The following is a 19,855-nucleotide window of genomic DNA, read 5'->3' on the forward strand; positions in this document are numbered from 1 at the left end:
AGAGGCAACAAATGATTGATGCAGTAGGAGGAGTGGATTCTCTTGGGGAAGCTGGCTGCTGAAAGCTAAAGGATGCTGTTGGACATGCACAGGATCTCTGTGATCTATTCAACGTAAGAGAGATCTGTCGGTACTTTCTTCCGATCGCTGGCCTCCCTGGTGTGATGAGCCGATAAGATCGCCCTTCCCAAATGAACAAAAATGCATTAACTCAGATTGAAACACATCCCTAGCCAAAATCAATCATTAGCCTACATTCTCAGTGTGAGTTGCCTGGTGCCCAGTCAAATTGGCATTGTGTAAAATAGCTAAACTTTAAACATACCCCTTATAAGAAACATGATAAAAATACATTTCCTATAGGCACAGTATCATCACAACTCTTTACTTTGTTTCTGCAGGGAACTGTGGGTTCTATTTTGGACAGAAAAGATGAGACCAAAACACAGGATGTTATTTGTGAACATCTTGGTAAGAAAACTATGGAGCTTAAAGATTCTGAAATATTTACAATTTATTGGGTTATGGTTCAATACACATGAATCTGTTAAGATGTTAAAACATATTCTTCAATTAAGGGAGTCTTGCCAGAACTATCCCATCAGTAGTCTGATGTATTTTAAAGATGTAAGTGCTGAACCTGTTTGCATTTAAGATAGAAAAAGAGAGTTCAATGTTATCATCCCTCTCAAACAACTCAAAAGCAGTTTACTTATTAAGAATTGCTCTGAGGGACATCTGTCATGATGTAGCACCCATTTTATCAATACAATGCTCCACAAGTAGCACAACCGGTCATTCTGCTTTGTTGGCATTGGTTAAGAAATTTGCAGATGAGATTTGATGCTTTTCTTTATATAATGCCTTTAACTCTCTAGCACAGATATTAACCACACATAAACTAGTATTCCTTTGCTATTGTAGAAGCATATCAGGCTAAGTTTTATGCCCAAGCTCTAGAAATGGAGCTTGAACTCAACATTACCAACCAGAGGTGAGTGTGCTTTCAGAATTCGTCTTGGCTCAGTGGTAGCACTTTGCCTTTGAGTGGAAAGGTTGTCTGTTCAAGTTCCACCACAAAGCCTTGAGCACATCATTTAGGCTGATACTGTTGAGAGCTCTTCCACTGTCTCGGCCAATGTTTATTCTTCAGCCCATATTGCTAAAACAGTATCTGATCATTTATTTTACTGTTGTTTGTACTGTGTGCAAATTGGTTACTACATTCGCCTGCACTACAACAGTACGTAAAAGTGTTAAAATGCTTAATTTGGCTGCGAAGCTGTGAGAGATTCTGAGATCTTGAAAGGCACTGTTTATCTGTTCTTTATCAACTGAGTCAAGCTGAAAATGGACAAACAGATTCTCTTTGAGTTCTAGATGTTGTAACTTAATAGATTTCAAATCTTTTTCTTCAGATCTGACTCACTTAAAAGAGAGGAATGTTGAGGATCTCTCTGGAGGAGAGCTGCAAAGATTTGCATGTGCAGTAGTGTGCATTCAAAAAGCAGACATGTAAGATACCAGAAGAATTTTCATTTCTAATTATTTCTGTATTTTATCAGCAAAATCCTGTATCACAGTTCCCACACAGTAGCACTAATGGAATTTTGTAAGAAATAAGAGTTTATGTTTGACATCTCTTCACAAGCAGTTTTGAAATTTTTTTCTTCTAGTTTCCACTCAAATGTGTTAACACAAAATCTGCCACCAATCAGCAAAATCGCAGTGTTTCACAGATGTCAGGCCAACCAGTCCAGGGCACCCTGGTCTTGCTCTCACATCCCCCTGTACCCCAACCAGCGGAGTGACATATACAATCCTCCAGTAGAAAGGATCAGCTCCCGAACTGAGGAAACCACAGCTAGAGCAGCTGCAAAGTTCACACCCACCCCCTCCAAAATCCTAGGATGGCAACCAACTGTTCCAGGAAGCTGCCACCCTTTCCACCACCACCACTGTCCACATCAAATGGAGGAGTCTCTGACCTAAGATAAAGGAAAAATATGCTGATGCTGGAATCTGAAAAGAAACCCCAGAAAATGTTGGAAAATCTCAGCAGGTCTGGCTTCATCTATGGAGAGCAAATAAAACCACATTTCGAGACAGGATGACCCGTGACTCAATGTTGGCTCTATTCTCTCTCCACAGATGGTGTCAAACCTGCTGAGATTTTCCTGCATTTTCTGTTTTTGTCCCTGACTTAAAACCAGTTTCCTTGGGACGTTTGGCATGTGCCTCCCCATTTCCTTATCCGTTGACAGTACCATGGCCAACATTACCCTCAACAACCAACCCCTCTCAATGTAACTGCAAAATGCCTTTTTGCTGATTCCAGAATCTCTGCAACCACCTCTCATAGCTTCCACCACCTGCTGCAAATTCTTACTGCTCCCTGCGTCACCTAGACCATTCACCCCCAGTTCCATCCTGTTCATGCCACCAAAAAATTAATTCAGTGCTGCGCATTGCATTCTCAAACCTGCAAAGCAAAGGTGGGAATTGGATAAGATCACATTCTTGTTTTCTACTGTGCCTGTCCTTTATTGATTTGACTCGATTGCTTGTAAATATTTCACTGTGATCACATACTTTTGTTTGACATGTACCATTTTGTACCTGGTGTTCATTGTTGCATTAGTAATGAAATACTTGTTTTCCTTTCAACTTGGAAAGGTTTTAAAATGTTACTATGTAAATTCTGACAACTAAAATTATGTATTTTTTTCAGTTTCATGTTTGATGAGCCCTCCAGTTACCTAGATGTCAAACAGCGTTTGAAGGCTGCCATCACTATTCGCTCCCTTATAAATCCAGATAGGTAACCTTACAATATGTGTTGTTGTAGCAGCATGTAATGAATGACCCATCACACAGCTGTGGTGTTCAGTATTCACAATAGACACAATTATTCAATCATGAATGAATTTTACAGCTAAGTTTTCAGTGGCTACCTGTTGTTATATCTTTTAATAACTAGTTGTTGGGGACGCTATTTAAATTTCCGTATCGTATATTGGATGATTTATTAAAATGCGTTACAACTGCAATAGACTTCTTGAATCTGATGCGGAAAAATTACAATAAAATCATACAATCCCAACAGTCCAGAAGGAGGCCATTTGGTCCACTGAGTCTGCACTGACTTTCCGAAAGACCATCTTACCCAGGCTCCCCCCCCCCCCCCCCCCCCCCCCGCCCTATTCCGAAAACCCCAGGCATTTAACCTGCTCAGGGGCATTTTATCATTGCCAATCCACCTAACTTACACATCTTTGGATGTGGGAGGAAACCAGAACACCTGGAGGAAGCCCTCGTAGACATGGGAGCACTCCACACAATCAGCAAGGTTGGAATTGAACCCAGGTCCCTGGCACTGAGGCCACAGTGCTAACCACCTTGCTACCCCACCATTGCCACAATGCTGTGTTGTGAGAAATAATGTACTTTGCAAGTCAAATTTCAATATATCGCAACAGTATTCATTCATCGCAAATCCTCTCTTCAATCAAAATGATGCCAACTGATATACCATTTGGTTGAAGAAGTGGTAGAGCTCCGTTACCTGCATATTTCCCCGTTACCTGCATATTTCCCCATTACCTGCACATTTCCCACTTGCATTGCCATTTAAATTTGCTGTTATGCATATTAAAGTTTTTGTTTTCTATTTCCTAATGAATGCTGTTGTGGTCTGAACCCTGTTGTGAAGTTCCTCAGTAATCAACAGACCCTTTAAGCTGACACATGTCCTTACCAAAGAATTTCAGAAGTATTCTGTATTCTTTAGTGTTTTTCTACCATGTAAATCAACATTGAAGCAGTATTTTTACAGGTGGCAAAAGTTACATTTTTAAAATCTGGGAAGGCATTCAAATGTTTAAAAAGTTCAAATATTGTGTCAGCATGTGAGGTTTCATTTATATATAATACAGAGGTATCCAGGCTGTTCTCATGGGCTGCATAAATGCATGCTATGGAACCCCAGGAGTCACATACAACATTAAATAATTCTCCTTATTAATTTGCATTAAATTTAAAATTGCTGATATTATCTATGTTCTGATTGAAGATCCATTCACCAGCGAGGCAACAGTGCTATTTAAAAGCAAAACCTTTTCAGATTTGAATATCAAAATTCAAATGGGATCAACTAAAGAATAGAAAATAGCACAATTAGGATTAAGTTATCTGGGCTTCTCAAGTTAAATTGCCAGCGCTTGGGAAGCTCTTGCCTGACTTTGTGTTTTGACTTATACGTCATGAAAGCCTATGGTGTATATGACTGTTTATGCCTACCTGATTAATGGTGAGCAATGTCTCAAATGAGATATAAATCTTGAGCTTCACAATTTTCTCTTTATACTCTAGTGTTGGTTTATTTTTGTAGGTTTGTTCTTTGTGGCTGACAGGCAGTCCAAATTTTAGTTAATCTAACATATAACCAGTTTAAACTGCTTCTTTCAAGTTAAGTGAATTTTCAAAGACAAAATAGTTCTAGCAATTAGAGTAAAAGCAAATTACTGCGGATGTTGGAATCTGAAACCAAAAGAGAAAACGCTGGAAAACCTCAGCAGTTCTGGCAGCATCTGTAAGGAGAGAAAAGAGCTGACGTTCGAGTCCAGGTGATCCTTTGTCAAAGCTAAAAGGCATAGAAAGTGGGAGATATTTATACTGCAGGGGGAGGGAATGAAAGATGAGTCATAACCATAGAAACCAGGGGAAAAGACTGCTAACATCAGTCCACAGAGAGAATAAAGGGTGTGAATGGCCAAATGGCAGAGAAGCTGTAAGCTGCGACAGATGAAGATGTGGGGGGTTAATGGGACAGAGGTAGAACGTAGAAAAGGGGAAGCGGGGGAGAAAAGTTAAGGGAAGGGGGATGAAGTAGGGGGAAAGAGTGGGGGGGAGAAGAATGAAGAAAGAAAATAAAGAAATAAAAGGTAGAGAACAGTAAAAAAAATTAAATAAAATAGAATGAAAACAAAGGGGGCTGAGGTGGGGTAGAGCAAATCATCTGAAGTTGTTGAATTTGATGTTGAGACCGGAAGGCTGTAAAGTGCCGAGCTGGAAGATGAGATGCTGTTCCTCCAGTTTGGGTTGAGCTTCGCTGGAAATTGCAGCAAGCCAAGGACAGACATGTGGGCATGGGAGCAGGATCGTGTGTTAAAATGGCAAGCAACCGGAAGGTCCTAGCAATTAGACTATTTTGCGATGCACTAATGATATTTCTTTGTGATTCTTAGATCTCAATAAATGACCTTTTTCCAAACTCAATTTAATTGAAACTGATTCACTCCTATATGGCTTTGAAAAGAACATCTTGGCAGAAGTAGTTGTTGTTGCAGAACTTCATTTGGGAGAAGGCTACAATAAATGTTTTATTAGACACTATGTAATTTTCTTCTTTTTGTAATTAGGTATATTATCGTTGTGGAGCATGATTTAAGCGTGTTGGACTACCTTTCTGATTTCATTTGCTGTTTGTATGGTGTACCAAGTGCATATGGTGTTGTCACCATGCCTTTCAGTGTTCGAGAAGGTAAAACTTATGTGGAATGAACTTGTAGTTTACTATTAAACTTGGAATAAGGATTATCGTTGAAAGCGTACCTGCAGACTTTGCAAAAGCCATTTCAAATTTTATGAGCACTAAAATTGTAGAGCATTTAGCATCCTCTGCCTCACTACGTCTGCAGGTCAGGGATTGATAGTGGTAGGTGCTTTGACAGCCTTTCAGATGAACACATTGAGTTCACCAATGTGCATAAGTTCATAAAGAGTAATCTGAACTCTTCACTCTTTATGAACATTGACATTTGAAGGTATTTCAGCGAACTGCATAGGGACATTTACATTTAATTTTCTGAAGACCACTTCACACTGGTTGCATTTCACATCTTCAGTTTCATGTAAGTTGCAATGTGAGATTATCTCCTCAAGATGATCTCATGATACGTATGATAGATTGATGTATACTCAGACAGGTAGTTTTAACTTGAAATCAGTATTTTATAAAGCTTTAGTAACTAGTATAAAAATAAATGTCATTCACAGTCATTTATATGACTGATATACTTATAATTTCACAATGCCGTTCACATCTTGTTAAAGCAAATTTTAGATTAAAACATAGTCATAATGTCACTTTGTGTCAGGTGCTATATGCATCCATAGCAAAACTACAACAATTTAACTTGATTGAATGGACAACCTGCAGCAATGCACAATTTGAATTATTAGGGCGGTCATCTTAGAAAGGAGTGTTCTGAAGCTAGCATTGTAAAATGTACCATTGCTATATCATGAACCCAGTAACGCAGACTACATTTAATTGGTGACTTTTATGTGCATTCTGTCATCATTCTTAAAAACAAGAATATTTATTTCTCAATAGGTATCAACATATTCTTGGATGGGTACGTGCCAACAGAAAACTTGAGATTCAGAGACGCATCTCTGATTTTCAAGGTCGCTGAAACGGCAAACGAGGAAGAGGTCAAGAAAATGTGCCGATATCATTATCCAAGAATGAAAAAAAAGATGGGCGAGTTTGAACTGGAAATTGGGACTGGAGAGTTCACAGATTCTGAAATCATGGTGATGCTGGGAGAAAATGGTGAGTGTTAATGCTGAGATCAAGTAATATGATATTTCAGAAAAGATACATGGTTTGTTGACATCTGTTTGATGCATTGGAATGTCAGAAAGGGTATCAAACAATATGAAACCATGGTATTTGTGTAAAACTGTTAAGTGCAGAACTAAAGCAGCCATGGGTAAAGATAAACAGAAAAAGCAAGAAAAATTGATATCCTGATCCCATGAAACTACTTGGTCGATTTCTGATCTTGCAGTTATATGCTCTGTAGAACTCTTGTCCATTATGTGGCGTCCCTCGGCATCTGATTATTTCTTCTTTCAACAGGTACGGGGAAGACCACATTCATCAGAATGCTGGCTGGAAGATTGAAGCCTGATGAAGGGGGTAATGTACTATTTATTCAGTCTCAGCAAATGGAATTTCAAACTGTAACTCATGATGTCAACTCTGCAATAATTACTTTATAAAATACACAACTAATAAATATACATTACTAGGTTCGGTGCCTGTTCTAAATGTTAGCTACAAGCCACAGAAGATCAGCCCTAAGTCCCAAGTAAGTACCAGAATTCTCATACCTTTTTGTTAGATTATTGGAACATGAAGGAGGATTGGAAAGTCCCTCGGATTTTTTCAGTAGCGCCTTGTCCAATCCTGTTTTAGAGCATTGGTCTTCAAGCTATGTAGCTCCTATAGCTCCTCAGCTATGATTTTAAATAGTAAACCTTCAAAACTGAGGTGAAAAGAAGTTAAATTACAAGTGTTCCTGAACTACCTTGCCTGTATCTGAATATCCCAACATCTAGATTTATATAGCCAACTTTAATCACCATCATGATTGGTCCTGATCAATGTTCCCTCTAATTTTTCTTTGTTGTGCATGGCCTGTTTGTTGCACTGTGATCCCTACTAAGATTGCCACGCATGCGTGCATCTTAAAAGGCAAGATTGCCTATGCACAGTCAGCTTGTTGTGGCTCAGAGGGAACATTAGTTCTGATAAGTAGGAGTAGGCCACTCAGCCCTTTGAGATTGCTGCACCATTCACTATCATGGCTGAACTGATTTTAACCTCAACCCCACAATTCTGCCTACACCGATTAACCTTTCAAATGGCAAACCTATCAGTTTGGATCAAATCCACATTGAACCGTCATAGGATTTACTGAAGATTTTTTTTAAAACCCTCTCTGTCCCCAAATATTTTTGTGTGGCAAAAAAAGTATATTGATTTGTTAATTTTGTTATGGGATTTTAGCCATATTTGTTGCACTTATCATTGAGGTGTAACTTGTATGAGAAATGGTCATGACTTTTAAAAAAGGTTTACCCTTCCAGGGATCTGTTCGCCAGCTGCTTCATGAAAAGATCAGAGATGCCTACACCCATCCACAGTTTGTGACTGATGTAATGAAGCCACTGCAGATTGAAAGCATCATTGATCAAGAGGTATTGCTTTAGCTTTTCTTTAAATTATTTCTTGTGGAAGCCTTAGTTTGATTATAATAAAGTCCCACTTTTCGTGGGGACTACATTCCTGCGAAATCTCCCAAATGATGAAATCACAAACAGTAAGCATGCTTTTCAATGGGAATCAATTAGATAGGTTCCAGCAATCCGAGGTCAGCATTGGTTTGTATAGCAAATTGTGGTACTTGTATATGAGAGCTTCTGAACAATACATGACGTTTGAAAATTTAAGAGACAATCCTCATTTAACGCAAAAATGAATCGCCGCAAAATTAGCAGATAAAATTGATGAATGCTTCAAAATTGAACAGAGCCATTATTGTTGCAACTCTGACTGAGAGATTCAGATATTTCCAGATTAATTTTTCAGTTCAGGCTACACTTCAGCTGCAACCATTCAGGCACTGCTTCTCACCATTGTTGAAAAGATGCGAGAATTTTTTAAAATATACTGACTATTGGAAGGAATCTGCTTCCAGAGACTTTGACATCATCTTCCCATTAAAACGTGTCACGGTCTCTGCTCCATCGTGGCTGCCTTCTCAGAGAAAGTAGAGAGGGGAAAGAAAACACAGATAAGCGAACAGTTGCTCATGCGATGGATGACGCAGTGTACAAAGGTTTTATCACAGGTGGGCATAAGTGTGAACAAGGAAGCTGCAAATGGTGGGACTTTGAGGAAAGTAAGGAAGAACATTTTGGTTAGGCAGAATTCTTATTTCTGCCAACGGTATGCATAAGAACAGCCAGACTCTCCATTACAATGTCAACTGAACAAACATTCATGATTAGATCTTGCATTTATCTATTAGCTTCAATGTCCATGACACTTCAGAGACATGCAAAAATGACACTGCTGAAGCAAAAACTTGGGAGGTAACTAAAACATTGTAAATAGTGTCTTAAAGGAAAACAAGGAGATGGGCGTGCAGCATAGGTGCAGGCAGCAGATTTCTGGATGAGATGCCTGGTGGAAGTTGGTCAAGGAGAGCAATGGAGTAATTCAATTTGGTGGTAACATGTTTCAGGACATGTTGACCTGCAGAAAGAATTGGAATAAAGTTGCCTTTATGATATTTTATGCAAAATGTATTCTCAAGTTTTTTTAAGAAGACAATTGAACAAAAAGTCATTGTACTAAATGGAAGTTGATAAGAGAATTAAACTGGGAGGATGGGTTATTTCGGCTAGACTTGTATTCCCTCGAGTACTCAGGATTTAAGTGATAATCTAATTGAGGTGTTGGAAATGATTAAAAGAGTTGATGGGGTAGTTAGAGTAAAACTATTTTAATAGTGGAGTTGAGAATAACTAGGCAAAGTTTTAAAATTAGAGCTAGGCTTTTTAGAAGTGATATCTGGAAGAAGCTTTTTCACACAAAGGGGAGTGTAAATCTGAAACATTTGCTAAAAGTTAGGCAAGAGTATCAAAGGTTATGGAATGCAAGTAGATATAAGATACTGATCAGCCGTGATTTAATTGCCAAACAGGCTCAAGAGGCTGAATGGCTTAGTGCTATTCTTAAGTTATGTTCCCTCGAGGGACTGTCATCAAAAAGCGGATTAAGTGTCAGTATCATAGAAACCCTACAGTGCGGAAGGAGGCCATTCGGCCCATCGAGTCTGCACCGACCACAATCCCACCCAGGCCCTATCCCCACATATTTACTTTCTAATCCCTCTAACCTACGCATCTCAGGACTCTAAGGGGCAATTTTTAACCTGGCCAATCAACCTAACCCGCACATCTTTGGACTGTGGGAGGAAACCGGAGCACCCGGAGGAAACCCACGCAGACACGAGGAGAATGTGCAAACTCCACACAGACAGTGACCCGAGCCGGGAATCGAACCCAGGACCCTGGAGCTGTGAAGCAGCAGTGCTAACCACTGTGCTACCGGGCTTAAAACTCATAGCATCATGAGTTTTAGCTCAGCTATGGAAAAGAATAAGGGCCAATCCAGAGTAAAAGTAACTAAATGGGGGAAGGATCATTTTGATGGGGTGAAACTAAACTTGAATCAAAGATTGGCAGTCAAAAAGTGTAATTAAACAATGCACTGCCTGCGAAGAGGAGTGAGGACAAACCGAGAGAGCCAGATGCATGGATGATGAAAGGTAGTAAGTAAGACAGAGTGTGACAGATGTCAGGTTGATAATACAAGTGAATACAGACTGAATATAGAAAGTTCAGAGGAGAAATGGAAAAAAAGAAATAAGAGCAGCAAGGAGAGTGTACGAGAAGTCACTGGCAGCTAACAGGAAAGAGGATCCTAAAGTCTTCAATAGACATATAAATAGTAAAATGGTGGTGAAAGGAGGAGCAGGGTCGATTGGGAGCCAACAAGGGAACTTGTGCATAAAAGCAGAGTGCATGGCTAGGGTACTTTGCATCTGTCTTTACCAAGGAAGGTGATTCCAAATTCAGAGTGAAGTTGAGGCAGTGTGTTTGCTAATAATGGATAAAGAGGAGGTACAAGAAAGGATTGCTGCAGTAAATTAATAAATCATTCAGATGCATCTGAAGATACTGAGGGACGTAAGGGTAAATAGATCCAATGGCTATAACCATTCCATCCTCCTTGGATACAAGTGTGGTGTCAGAGGACATGAGAATTGCAAAGTTGCTCTTGCTCAAAGAAAGATTTAAAGATAAGCTCAGCAATTATAGGCCAGTCAGTTTATCTTTGGTGATGGAAAAGCATTCAAAAACAACCCTGGACAAAATTAATTTGTCCAATTGTGGATTACTTAAAGAAAGCCAGCATAGGTTTGTTGAGGGCAAATCATGTTTATCTAACTTGTTTGAGTATGTTGAATGAGGTAACAGAGAGAGCTGATGAGAGTAATGCGGTTGATGTGGTATACGTGGACTTTCAAAATGAGTTTGATAAAGTGCCACACAACAGGTTTTGTAACAAAGTTGAAGCCTGTGGAATGAAAAGGAAAGTGACATCATGGATATGAGTGACAGCAAACAGTGGTGAATGGTTTTTAAGTCTGGAAGACTTAATATAGTGGGGTTCCCCAGAGGTCATTATTAGGACGGCTCTTTTTCTTGATCTATATTAACGTGTACATGAGTGTGCAGGACACAATTGCAAAATTTGCAGATGAGACAACTTGGAAGTCCTGTGATTTGTGAGGAGGATAATATTATGCATCAAGAGGACATAACTGGTGGAATGAGGTGCACTTAGCAGATGAAACTTAATGCAGAGAAGTGTGAAGTGATTCATTTTGGTAGGAAGAATGTGGTAAAGCAGTTAAAAATAAAGGCTACAAGTCCAAAGTGAGTGTAGGAGCAGGGGGACTTGAAGGTATATGTGCACAAGTCATTGAAAGTGGCAGAACAAGTTGAGTAAGCAATTATTAAGGCGTACAAATCCTGGAATCGTAAATAGAGGCTGAAAGTATGGAAGTTATGGTGAATCTTATAAAACATTGGTTCAGTCTCAACTGGGTATTGTGTCCAATTCTAGGCAAAACACTTTAGGCAGAACATAAGTAGACCATCAAGTCTGCTATTCAATGTGTGGTTGCACTTCGTATTTCAACTCCACTTTCCTGCCTGCCTCCTGTAACCCTTGATGCCCCGAGAGAGACACAATCTGTGTTGCCTCCTTAAATATATTCAACGATGGAGCATTCATAACCCTCCCAGGTAGAGAATCCTCTGTGTGAAGACATTTCTACTAATCTCAATCCTAAATGATCATCCCCTTATCCTCAGACTGTGCTCCCATTTATTAGATTTCCAAATCAGGGCAACAACCACTCGGCCAAGCCACTTCAGAATCATGTGCACTTCAATGAGACCACTTCTCCTAAATTCCAGGGGATAGGGATGTAATTTACGTAGCCTCTCATCACAGGACAACCTCTTCATCTCAGAAGCCAATTTACTGAAGTTCAACTTTTAAGTTTATTTTATTAGTGTCGCAAGTAGGCTTACATTAACACTGCAATGAAGTTAGTGTGAAAATCCCCTAGTTGCCACACCGGTGCCTGTTTGGGTACACTGAGGGAGAATTTAGCATGGCCAATGCACCTAACCAGCATGTCTTCTGGATTGTGAGAGGAAACCGGAGCACCCTGGAGGAAACTCATGCAGACAGAGGGAGAACGTGCAACTCCACACAGCCAGTGACCCAAGCCAGGAATCAAACCCGGGTCCCTGGTGCTGTGAAGCAGCAGTGCTAACCACTGTTCCACCGTGCTGCCCATTTGAACCTTTACTGTATCACCTCTAGAATCATAATGCAGAAGGAGACCATTTGGCCCATCAAATTTGCGCCGACAACAATATAACCAAGCCCTATCCTGTAACCCCACAAATTTACCCTGCTAGTCCTCCTGACACTAAGGGACCATTTTGTATGGCAAATCAATCTAACCCACACATCTTTGGAGTGTAGGAGAGAAACGGAGCACGCAGAGGAAACTCCCACACAAATAAAACATGCAAACTCCACACAGATTGTTACCAGAAGCCAGAATTGGACCCAGGTCTCTGGTGCTGTGAGGCAGCAATGCCAACCACTGTGCTACCATGCTGCCCTCTAATGCAAGTATACACTTGAATATGAATCATAGAATCCCTACAGGGCAGAACGAGGCCATTCGGCTCATTGGGCCTGCACTGATGACAATCCCATTCAGGCCCTATCACCGTAACTCCATGTATTCACCCTTCAAGTCCCCCTGACACTAAGGGGCAATTCTGCATTGCCGATCAACCTAACCTGCACATTTTGGACTGGGGGAGGAAACCAGAGCACCCAGAGGAAACCCACGCAGACACGGGGAGAATGTGCAAACTCCACATAGGCAGTGACCTGAGGCTGGAATTGAACCCTGGTCCCTGATGCTGTGAGGCAGCAGTGCTAACCACTATGCCACCATGCTGCCCAAACTCTGCAAGGTACTACAGGTGTGGTCTCTCAATTATAGCAATTGTATCCTTTTTTTGATACTCCAATCCCTTTGTTGATGGCACAAATCAGTACAAATGGGTATGATCTAGTGGCCATTACAAAAACGTGGTTGCAGGGTGACCAGGACTGGGAACTGAATATCCAGGGGTATCAGACATTTTGGAAGGATAGACAGGAAGGAAAAGGAGGTGGGTTAATTAAAGATAACATCAGGGCGGTAGTGAGAGACGATATAGGCTCTAAGGAGCATAATGTGGAATCGTTGTGGGTGGAGATAAGGAATAGTAAGGGGACAAAGTCACTCGTGGGCGTGGTCTATAGGCCCCCAGATAATAACTTTGAGGTGGGTCGGGCTATAAACAAGCAAATACTGGATGTGTGCAAAAACGGAACAGCAGTAATCATGGGGGATTTTAACCTGCATATTGATTGGTTGACTCGAGTCGGAGGCGGTGGACTTGAGGAAGAGTTCTTGGAATGCTGTCGGGATAGTTTCCTCGAACAGTATGTTACAGAACCTACGAGGGAGCGAGCTATCTTGGATCTGGTCCTGTGTAATGAGACAGGTAAAATTAATGATCTTCTTGTGAGGGATCCTCTTGGAATGAGTGATCACAATATGGTTGAATTTCTAATACAAATGGAGGGAGAGAAAGTAGGGTCCCAAATCAGTGTCCTCTGCTTGAACAGAGGGGAGTACAATAGGATGAGGGCAGAATTGGCTAATGTAGAATGGGAGCGCAGACTAGTTGGTAGGACAGCTGAGCAACAGTGGCGGATTTTTAAGGAGATTTTTCTCAGTACTCAGCAAAAATATATTCCTGTGATTAAAAAAGGAATGTAAGAAAAGGGATAACCAGCCGTGGATAACTAAGGAAATAAAGGAGAGTATTAAATTAAAAACCGATGCGTACAGAGTGGCCAAAACTAGTGGGGAATTAGAAGATTGGGAAAGCTTTAAAAAACAACAAAGAACTACTAAGAAAGTGATAAAGAAAGGAAAGATAGATTATGAAACTAAACTAGCACAAAATATAAAAACTGATAGTAAAAGTTTTTACAAATATATAAAAAGGAAAAGAGCAGCTAAAGTAAATGTTGGACCCTTAGAAGACGAGAAGGGGGATTTAATAATGGGAAACGAGGAAATGGCCGAGACCTTTAAACAAGTTTTTTGTGTTGGCCTTCATGGTAGAGGGCACAAATAGCTTAACGAAAATTGATGGTCGTGGGACTGGAGGGGGTGAGGTCCTTAAAACGACTACTATTACTAAAGAGGTATTAGACTAATGGGACTAAAGGTAGACAAGTCCCCGGGCCCGGATGGAATGCATCCGAGTGTAGGGTAACAAAGTTTGCGGATGATACAAAGATGAGTGGGAAAGCGAATTGCGTGGAGGATGCGGAAAGTCTGCAGAGAGATTTGGATAGGCTAAGTGAGTGGGCGAGGATCTGGCAGATGGAGTATAACGTTGACAAGTGTGAGGTTATCCACTTTGGAAGGAATAATAGTAAAATGGACTATTATTTAAATGGTGAAAAATTACAACATGCTACTATGCAGAGGGACCTGGGGGTCCTTGTGCATGAATCGCAAAAACTCAGTTTTCAGGTGCAGCAGGTAATCAAGAAGGCGAATGGAATGTTTGCCTTTATCGCGAAGGGGATGGAGTATAAAAGCAGAGAGGTCTTGCTGCAATTGTACAAGGTACTGGTGAGGCCGCAACTGGAGTACTGTGTGCAATTTTGGTCCCCTTATTTGCGGAAGGATGTATTGGCCTTGGAACAGAGAAGGTTCACCAGGTTGATACCGAAGATGAGGGGGTTAGCTTATGAGGAGAGATTGAGTAGATTGGGTCTGTACTTGTTGGAGTTTAGAAGGCTGAGGGGAGATCTTATAGAGACATATAAGATAATGAAGGGGCTAGACAGGGTAGAGGCAGAGAGATCCTTTCCACTTAGAAAGGAAACAAGAACTAGAGGACACAGCCTCAAAATAAGGGGGAGTCAGTTTAGGACAGAGTTGAGGAGGAACTCCTTCTCTCAGAGGGTAGTGAATCTCTGGAATTCTCTGCCCATTGAAGCAGTGGAGGCTACCTTGTTAAATATGTTTAAATCACAGGTAGATAGATTTCTGATCAATAAGGGAATTAAGGGTTATGGGGAGCGGGCGGGTAAGTGGAACTAAACCACTATCAGATCAGCCATGATCTTATTGAATGGCGGGGCAGGCTCGAGGGGCTAGATGGCCGCCTCCTGTTCCTATTTCTTATGTTCTTATGTTTACAATAAAGGCCAAAGTGCAATTTGCCTTTCTGATTGATTGCTGTACCTGCAGACTAACCTTTGCATTTCCTTGTGTGAGTACAATCATGTCTGTCTGAATAGCAACATTTACAGGTTTCAAGCTTTTGAATAATTAGTCTACTTTTCTATTCTTAATACCAAAATGAATAACCTCACACTTTTGCACGTTAAATTCCACCTGAAAGCTTGTTGCCCACCCACTTAACCTGTCTATATCGCTTTACAGCCCCCTGTCCTCCTCACAGCTTACATTGCCCCTTTTGTATCGTTCTCAAACCATGTCTCTTTTACAATCTAAATTAGTGACTTAGTCAATAACTGAAGCTTCTGTACTTATCCTTGTGGTACTCCATTCTTACAGCCTGCCAACTTGAAAACCTGAAGGATGTGAACGCATTGGTGAGGATGCAGAAAAGATTTGCAAGAATGGTTGCAGGGATGAGATACTTCAGTTTGTGGATTGATTTTCCAAAGCTGGGACTATTCTCCTTAGAGAAGCAAAGTTGAAGGGAGATTTCCTAGAGGTGGTTTGAAATAATGAGGGGGTCTGTATAGTGTAGATAGGAAAAAAGTGTTCCCGTTAATGGAATGTTTGAGGATACCAGTTTAACTAATTGGCAAAAGAACCAGAGGCGACTTACTGCCCAAAAAAAAAGGTTTTTCCTTAACAGTTTAGGAATTTACTGCCTGAGTAATGGAGGCAGATTTAATCGGGGCTTTCAAAAGCAAATTGGAACTTACCTGAAGAGAAAAGGGTTAGAGACAAAAAATGGGGGATGTGTGACTAGCCAGGTTGCTCTCGCAGAGTCAGTGCATGCTCGACAGGCCAAGTAATGAGATTCTATGAAAAATACCCTGCACGTGTTGTTTTTAAATTTAGAAAATCCTTTGCTTCCCATCTGTCTGAGCAAAGGGAAATAAAATAAGAGAGGCTGGGGCACAGGCTGACTGACTTCAACAAACCTGTTAAAGTTTTTTAAGGATGTGACTGGCAGAATAGATAAGGGGGCACCAGTGTTTGTTGTGTATTTAGATTTATCGAGGCTTTTGATAACGTTCCAAACAAGAGGTTAGTAAACAAAATTAGAGACTGGGGGGAATATACAGGCATGGATTGAGAACTGGTTAACAAACTGAAACCAAAAGAGAAAATGCTGGAAAATCTCAGCATCTGTAAGGAGAGAAAAGAGCTGACATTTTGAGTCCAGATGATCCTTTGAGAAAGCACAAGAAATAATTGGATCATTTTCAGGTTAGCAGGCTGGGACATAAGAACTAGGAGGAGGAGTAGGCAATTCAGCCCATCGAGCCTGCCCCAACATTCAATACAACCATAGCTGATCTTGTTTCGACCTCGACTCCACTTTCCTTCACATTCTCCAAACCCTTCAACCCATTACTAATTAAAAATCTGTCTATCTCCTCAAATTTACTCAATGTTCTGGCATTCACTGCACTCTAAAGGTAATGAATTTCACAGATTTACGACCCTTTGAGAGAAGTAATTTCTGCTCTGTTTTAACTCTGCTACCCCTTATCCTAAAACTATGACCCTCGTTCTAGATTACCCTATAAGAGAAAACATCCTCTCAACGTCTACCCTGTCAATCATCTTTAGTATCTTATATACCTCAATTAGATCTCTTATTTTTAAACTCTAGAGAGTATAGGGCTAAACTGCTCAATCTCTTTTTATTAGACAAACGCCTCATCTCTGGAATCAATCCAGTGAACCGTCTCTGAACTGTCTCCAATGCAACTACATCCTTCCTCCGGTAAGGGGACCAAAGCTGTGCACGATGCTCCAGGTGTTATCTCACTGATGTCATGTACAGTTGGAGCCACACTACCCTACTTCTATACTCTATTCCTTTAGCAATAAATGGCAAGATTCCATTTGGCTTCCTTGTTACCTGCTGTACCTGCATACTCGTTTTCTGCAATTCACGAGAACACCCAGGTTCCTCTGCACCAAAGCGCTCTGAAATTTCTCTCCATTTAGATAATAAATCTGTTGTCTTCCTATTTTTCTGACCGAAATGGCTAGCCTCACACTTATCCACGTTAAACTCTATCTTTCAAATCTTGTCCCACTCACCTAACCTATCCATATCCATTTGTAAATTGCAACTTACTATCCTACCTATTTTAGTGTAACCTATACATTTTGCTATAGTACCTTCCATCTCTGCATCCAAGTCATTAATATAGATTGTAATAGTTGGGGCTCCTGAGGACCGAACCCTTTGGCACCCCACTAGGTACATCTTGCTAACTGGTAAAAGGCCCATTTAACCCCACTCTCTGCTTTCTGTTGGTTAGCCAGTCCTCTATCCAATAAATTAACCTTAATCCCACGTGATCTTACCTTTTGTGTGTCACCTAATCAAATGTGTTCTGGAAGTCCAGATCTACAGCTTCTATAGGATCCCATTATCCACTTTGCTTGTTACATCTTCGAAGGACTAGCAAATTAGTTTGATACAATTTACCCTTCATAAAACCATGCTAACTCTGATGGGTTGCTTTTTGATTTTCCAAATGTCCTGTTATTACTTCCCTAATAATGGATTCTAACAATTTCCCGACAACTGACGTTAAAATTAACTGGTCTATAGTTTACTACTTTCTGCCTCCCTCCCTTTTCGAATAAGGCTTTAAATGATCATTTTTCCAATCTACTGGAACCTTTCCTGCATTCCAATATTTTGGAATATCATAACCAATGGACCCACTATCTCTGCTGCCACTTCCTTTAAGACCCTAGGATGTAGGCCATCAGGCCCTGGGAATTTGTCTGCTTTCAATCCCAATAATTTGCTCAGCAATATTTTTCAATTGGTTATCCTAAGTTCCTTCTTTTCTATTACCTCTGTCTCCCCGGTTTCCTCCGGGTACTCCGGTTTCCTCCCACAGTCCAAAGATGTGCGGGTTAGGTTGATTGGCCAGGTTTAAAAAAATGTCCCTGAGATGTGTAGTTAGCAGGTAAATATGTGGGGGTAGGGCCTGGGTGGGGTTGTGGTCGGTGCAGACTCGATGGGCCGAATGGCCTCCTTCTGCACTGTTGGGTTTCTATGTTACCCATTACTATTGGGATGGTACTAGTATCCTCCACCATGAAAACGGAGGCAAAATACCATCTGCATTCCCACTATTAACTCCCCAGTCTCAGCCTCCAAGGGTCCAACGTTCATGTTAGCTACCCTCTTCCCTTTTATATTCTTATAAAAAAAAGCATAGCAAAACCTTCTATTTTTTGTGATGGTTTTCTTTCATAATTTATCTTTGCTCTTTTTATTACTTTTTTAGTAACCCTTTGTTGATCTTTAGAAGTTTCCCAATCTTCCAGTCTGCTATTGGGCTTTGCAATATAGACATAGACACTAGAAGCAGGAGTAGGCCATGGCTGATCATCAAATTCAATATCCTGATACCCCCCCCCCCCCCCCCCCATATTCCTTGATCCCATTAGCCCCAAGAGCTATATCTAATTTCTTCTTGAAATCAGACCACGTTTTGGCCTCGACTACATTCTGTGGTAGTGAATTCCACACATTCACCACGCTCTGGGTGAAGAAATTTCTCCTCATCTCAGTTCTAAAAGGTTTACTCCTCATCCTCAAACTATGACCCCTAATTTTGGACTTCCCCACCATAGGGTACATTCAGAAAGAATGTTCCCAATCTAACTCTGTTAGAATTTTATAAGTTTATATGAGATCCCCTCTCACTCTTCTAAACTCAAATGAATATAATCCTAACCGACTTAGTCTGTCCTCACATGACAGACCTGCCATCGAAGGAATCAACCTGGTAAACCTTCACTCTACTCCTTCTATAGCAAGGACATTCGTCCTCCGATAAGGATACCAAAACTGCATACAATATTCCAGATGTGGCCTCACCAATGCCCTAGACAATTATAGCAAAACATCCCTCGCTCGGAAGGCCAACATACCATATGTCGTCTTTACTGCCCGCTGTACCTGCGCGCTTACTTTCAGCGACTGATACACGAGGACTCCAAGGTCTCTTGAGTATCCACCTCTCTCAATTTACACACATTCAAGTAATAATCTGTCTTCCGATTATTGCTACCAAAGTGGATAATCTCACATTTATCCACATTGTACTGCATCTGCCAGGCAGATGCCCACGCACTCGCCCTGTCCAAATCACGCTGAAGCATCTTTGCATCCTCTTCACGGTTCACCCTCCCACCCAACTTTGTATCATCTGCAAATGGTAATACATTTAGTTCCCTCTTCCAAATCATTAATATATAATGTGAATAGTTGGGGTCCTAGCACAGATCCCTGCGGAACCCACTACTCACTGACTGCCAATCAAAAAAAGTTATAATGCTTTCTATAGCTATGTAATTATGCCAATTCCTTGCTCCCTATCTGCTAACCAGCTGTAGAGTCCATTCATTTGATTTGATTTGATTTATTGTTGTCACGTGTATTAGCATACAGTGAAAAATATTGTTTCTTGCGTGCTATACAGACAGAGCATACTGTTCATAGAGAAGGAATG

The 19,855-nt window shown here is 40.8% G+C and overlaps 1 protein-coding gene across 4 annotated transcripts in view; it reads left to right on the forward strand.

Moving 5' to 3' along the window:
- Positions 1 to 19,855, forward strand: part of abce1 (ATP-binding cassette, sub-family E (OABP), member 1) — a 60,334-nt gene that overhangs the window by 19,139 nt on the left and 21,340 nt on the right. For all 4 annotated transcript variants that reach the window (XM_078212100.1, XM_078212105.1, XM_078212101.1 and 1 more), the window contains 8 exons: positions 402 to 471; positions 1,419 to 1,515; positions 2,732 to 2,821; positions 5,421 to 5,542; positions 6,398 to 6,619; positions 6,929 to 6,988; positions 7,102 to 7,160; positions 7,942 to 8,052. In XM_078212100.1, the coding sequence (XP_078068226.1) occupies positions 402 to 471; positions 1,419 to 1,515; positions 2,732 to 2,821; positions 5,421 to 5,542; positions 6,398 to 6,619; positions 6,929 to 6,988; positions 7,102 to 7,160; positions 7,942 to 8,052 (831 nt within the window). The remainder of the gene's footprint in view (positions 1 to 401; positions 472 to 1,418; positions 1,516 to 2,731; positions 2,822 to 5,420; positions 5,543 to 6,397; positions 6,620 to 6,928; positions 6,989 to 7,101; positions 7,161 to 7,941; positions 8,053 to 19,855) is intronic.

The sequence above is a fragment of the Mustelus asterias genome, chromosome 1 (genome assembly GCF_964213995.1).
Source record: "Mustelus asterias chromosome 1, sMusAst1.hap1.1, whole genome shotgun sequence".
NCBI classification, from domain to species: Eukaryota; Metazoa; Chordata; class Chondrichthyes; order Carcharhiniformes; family Triakidae; genus Mustelus; species Mustelus asterias.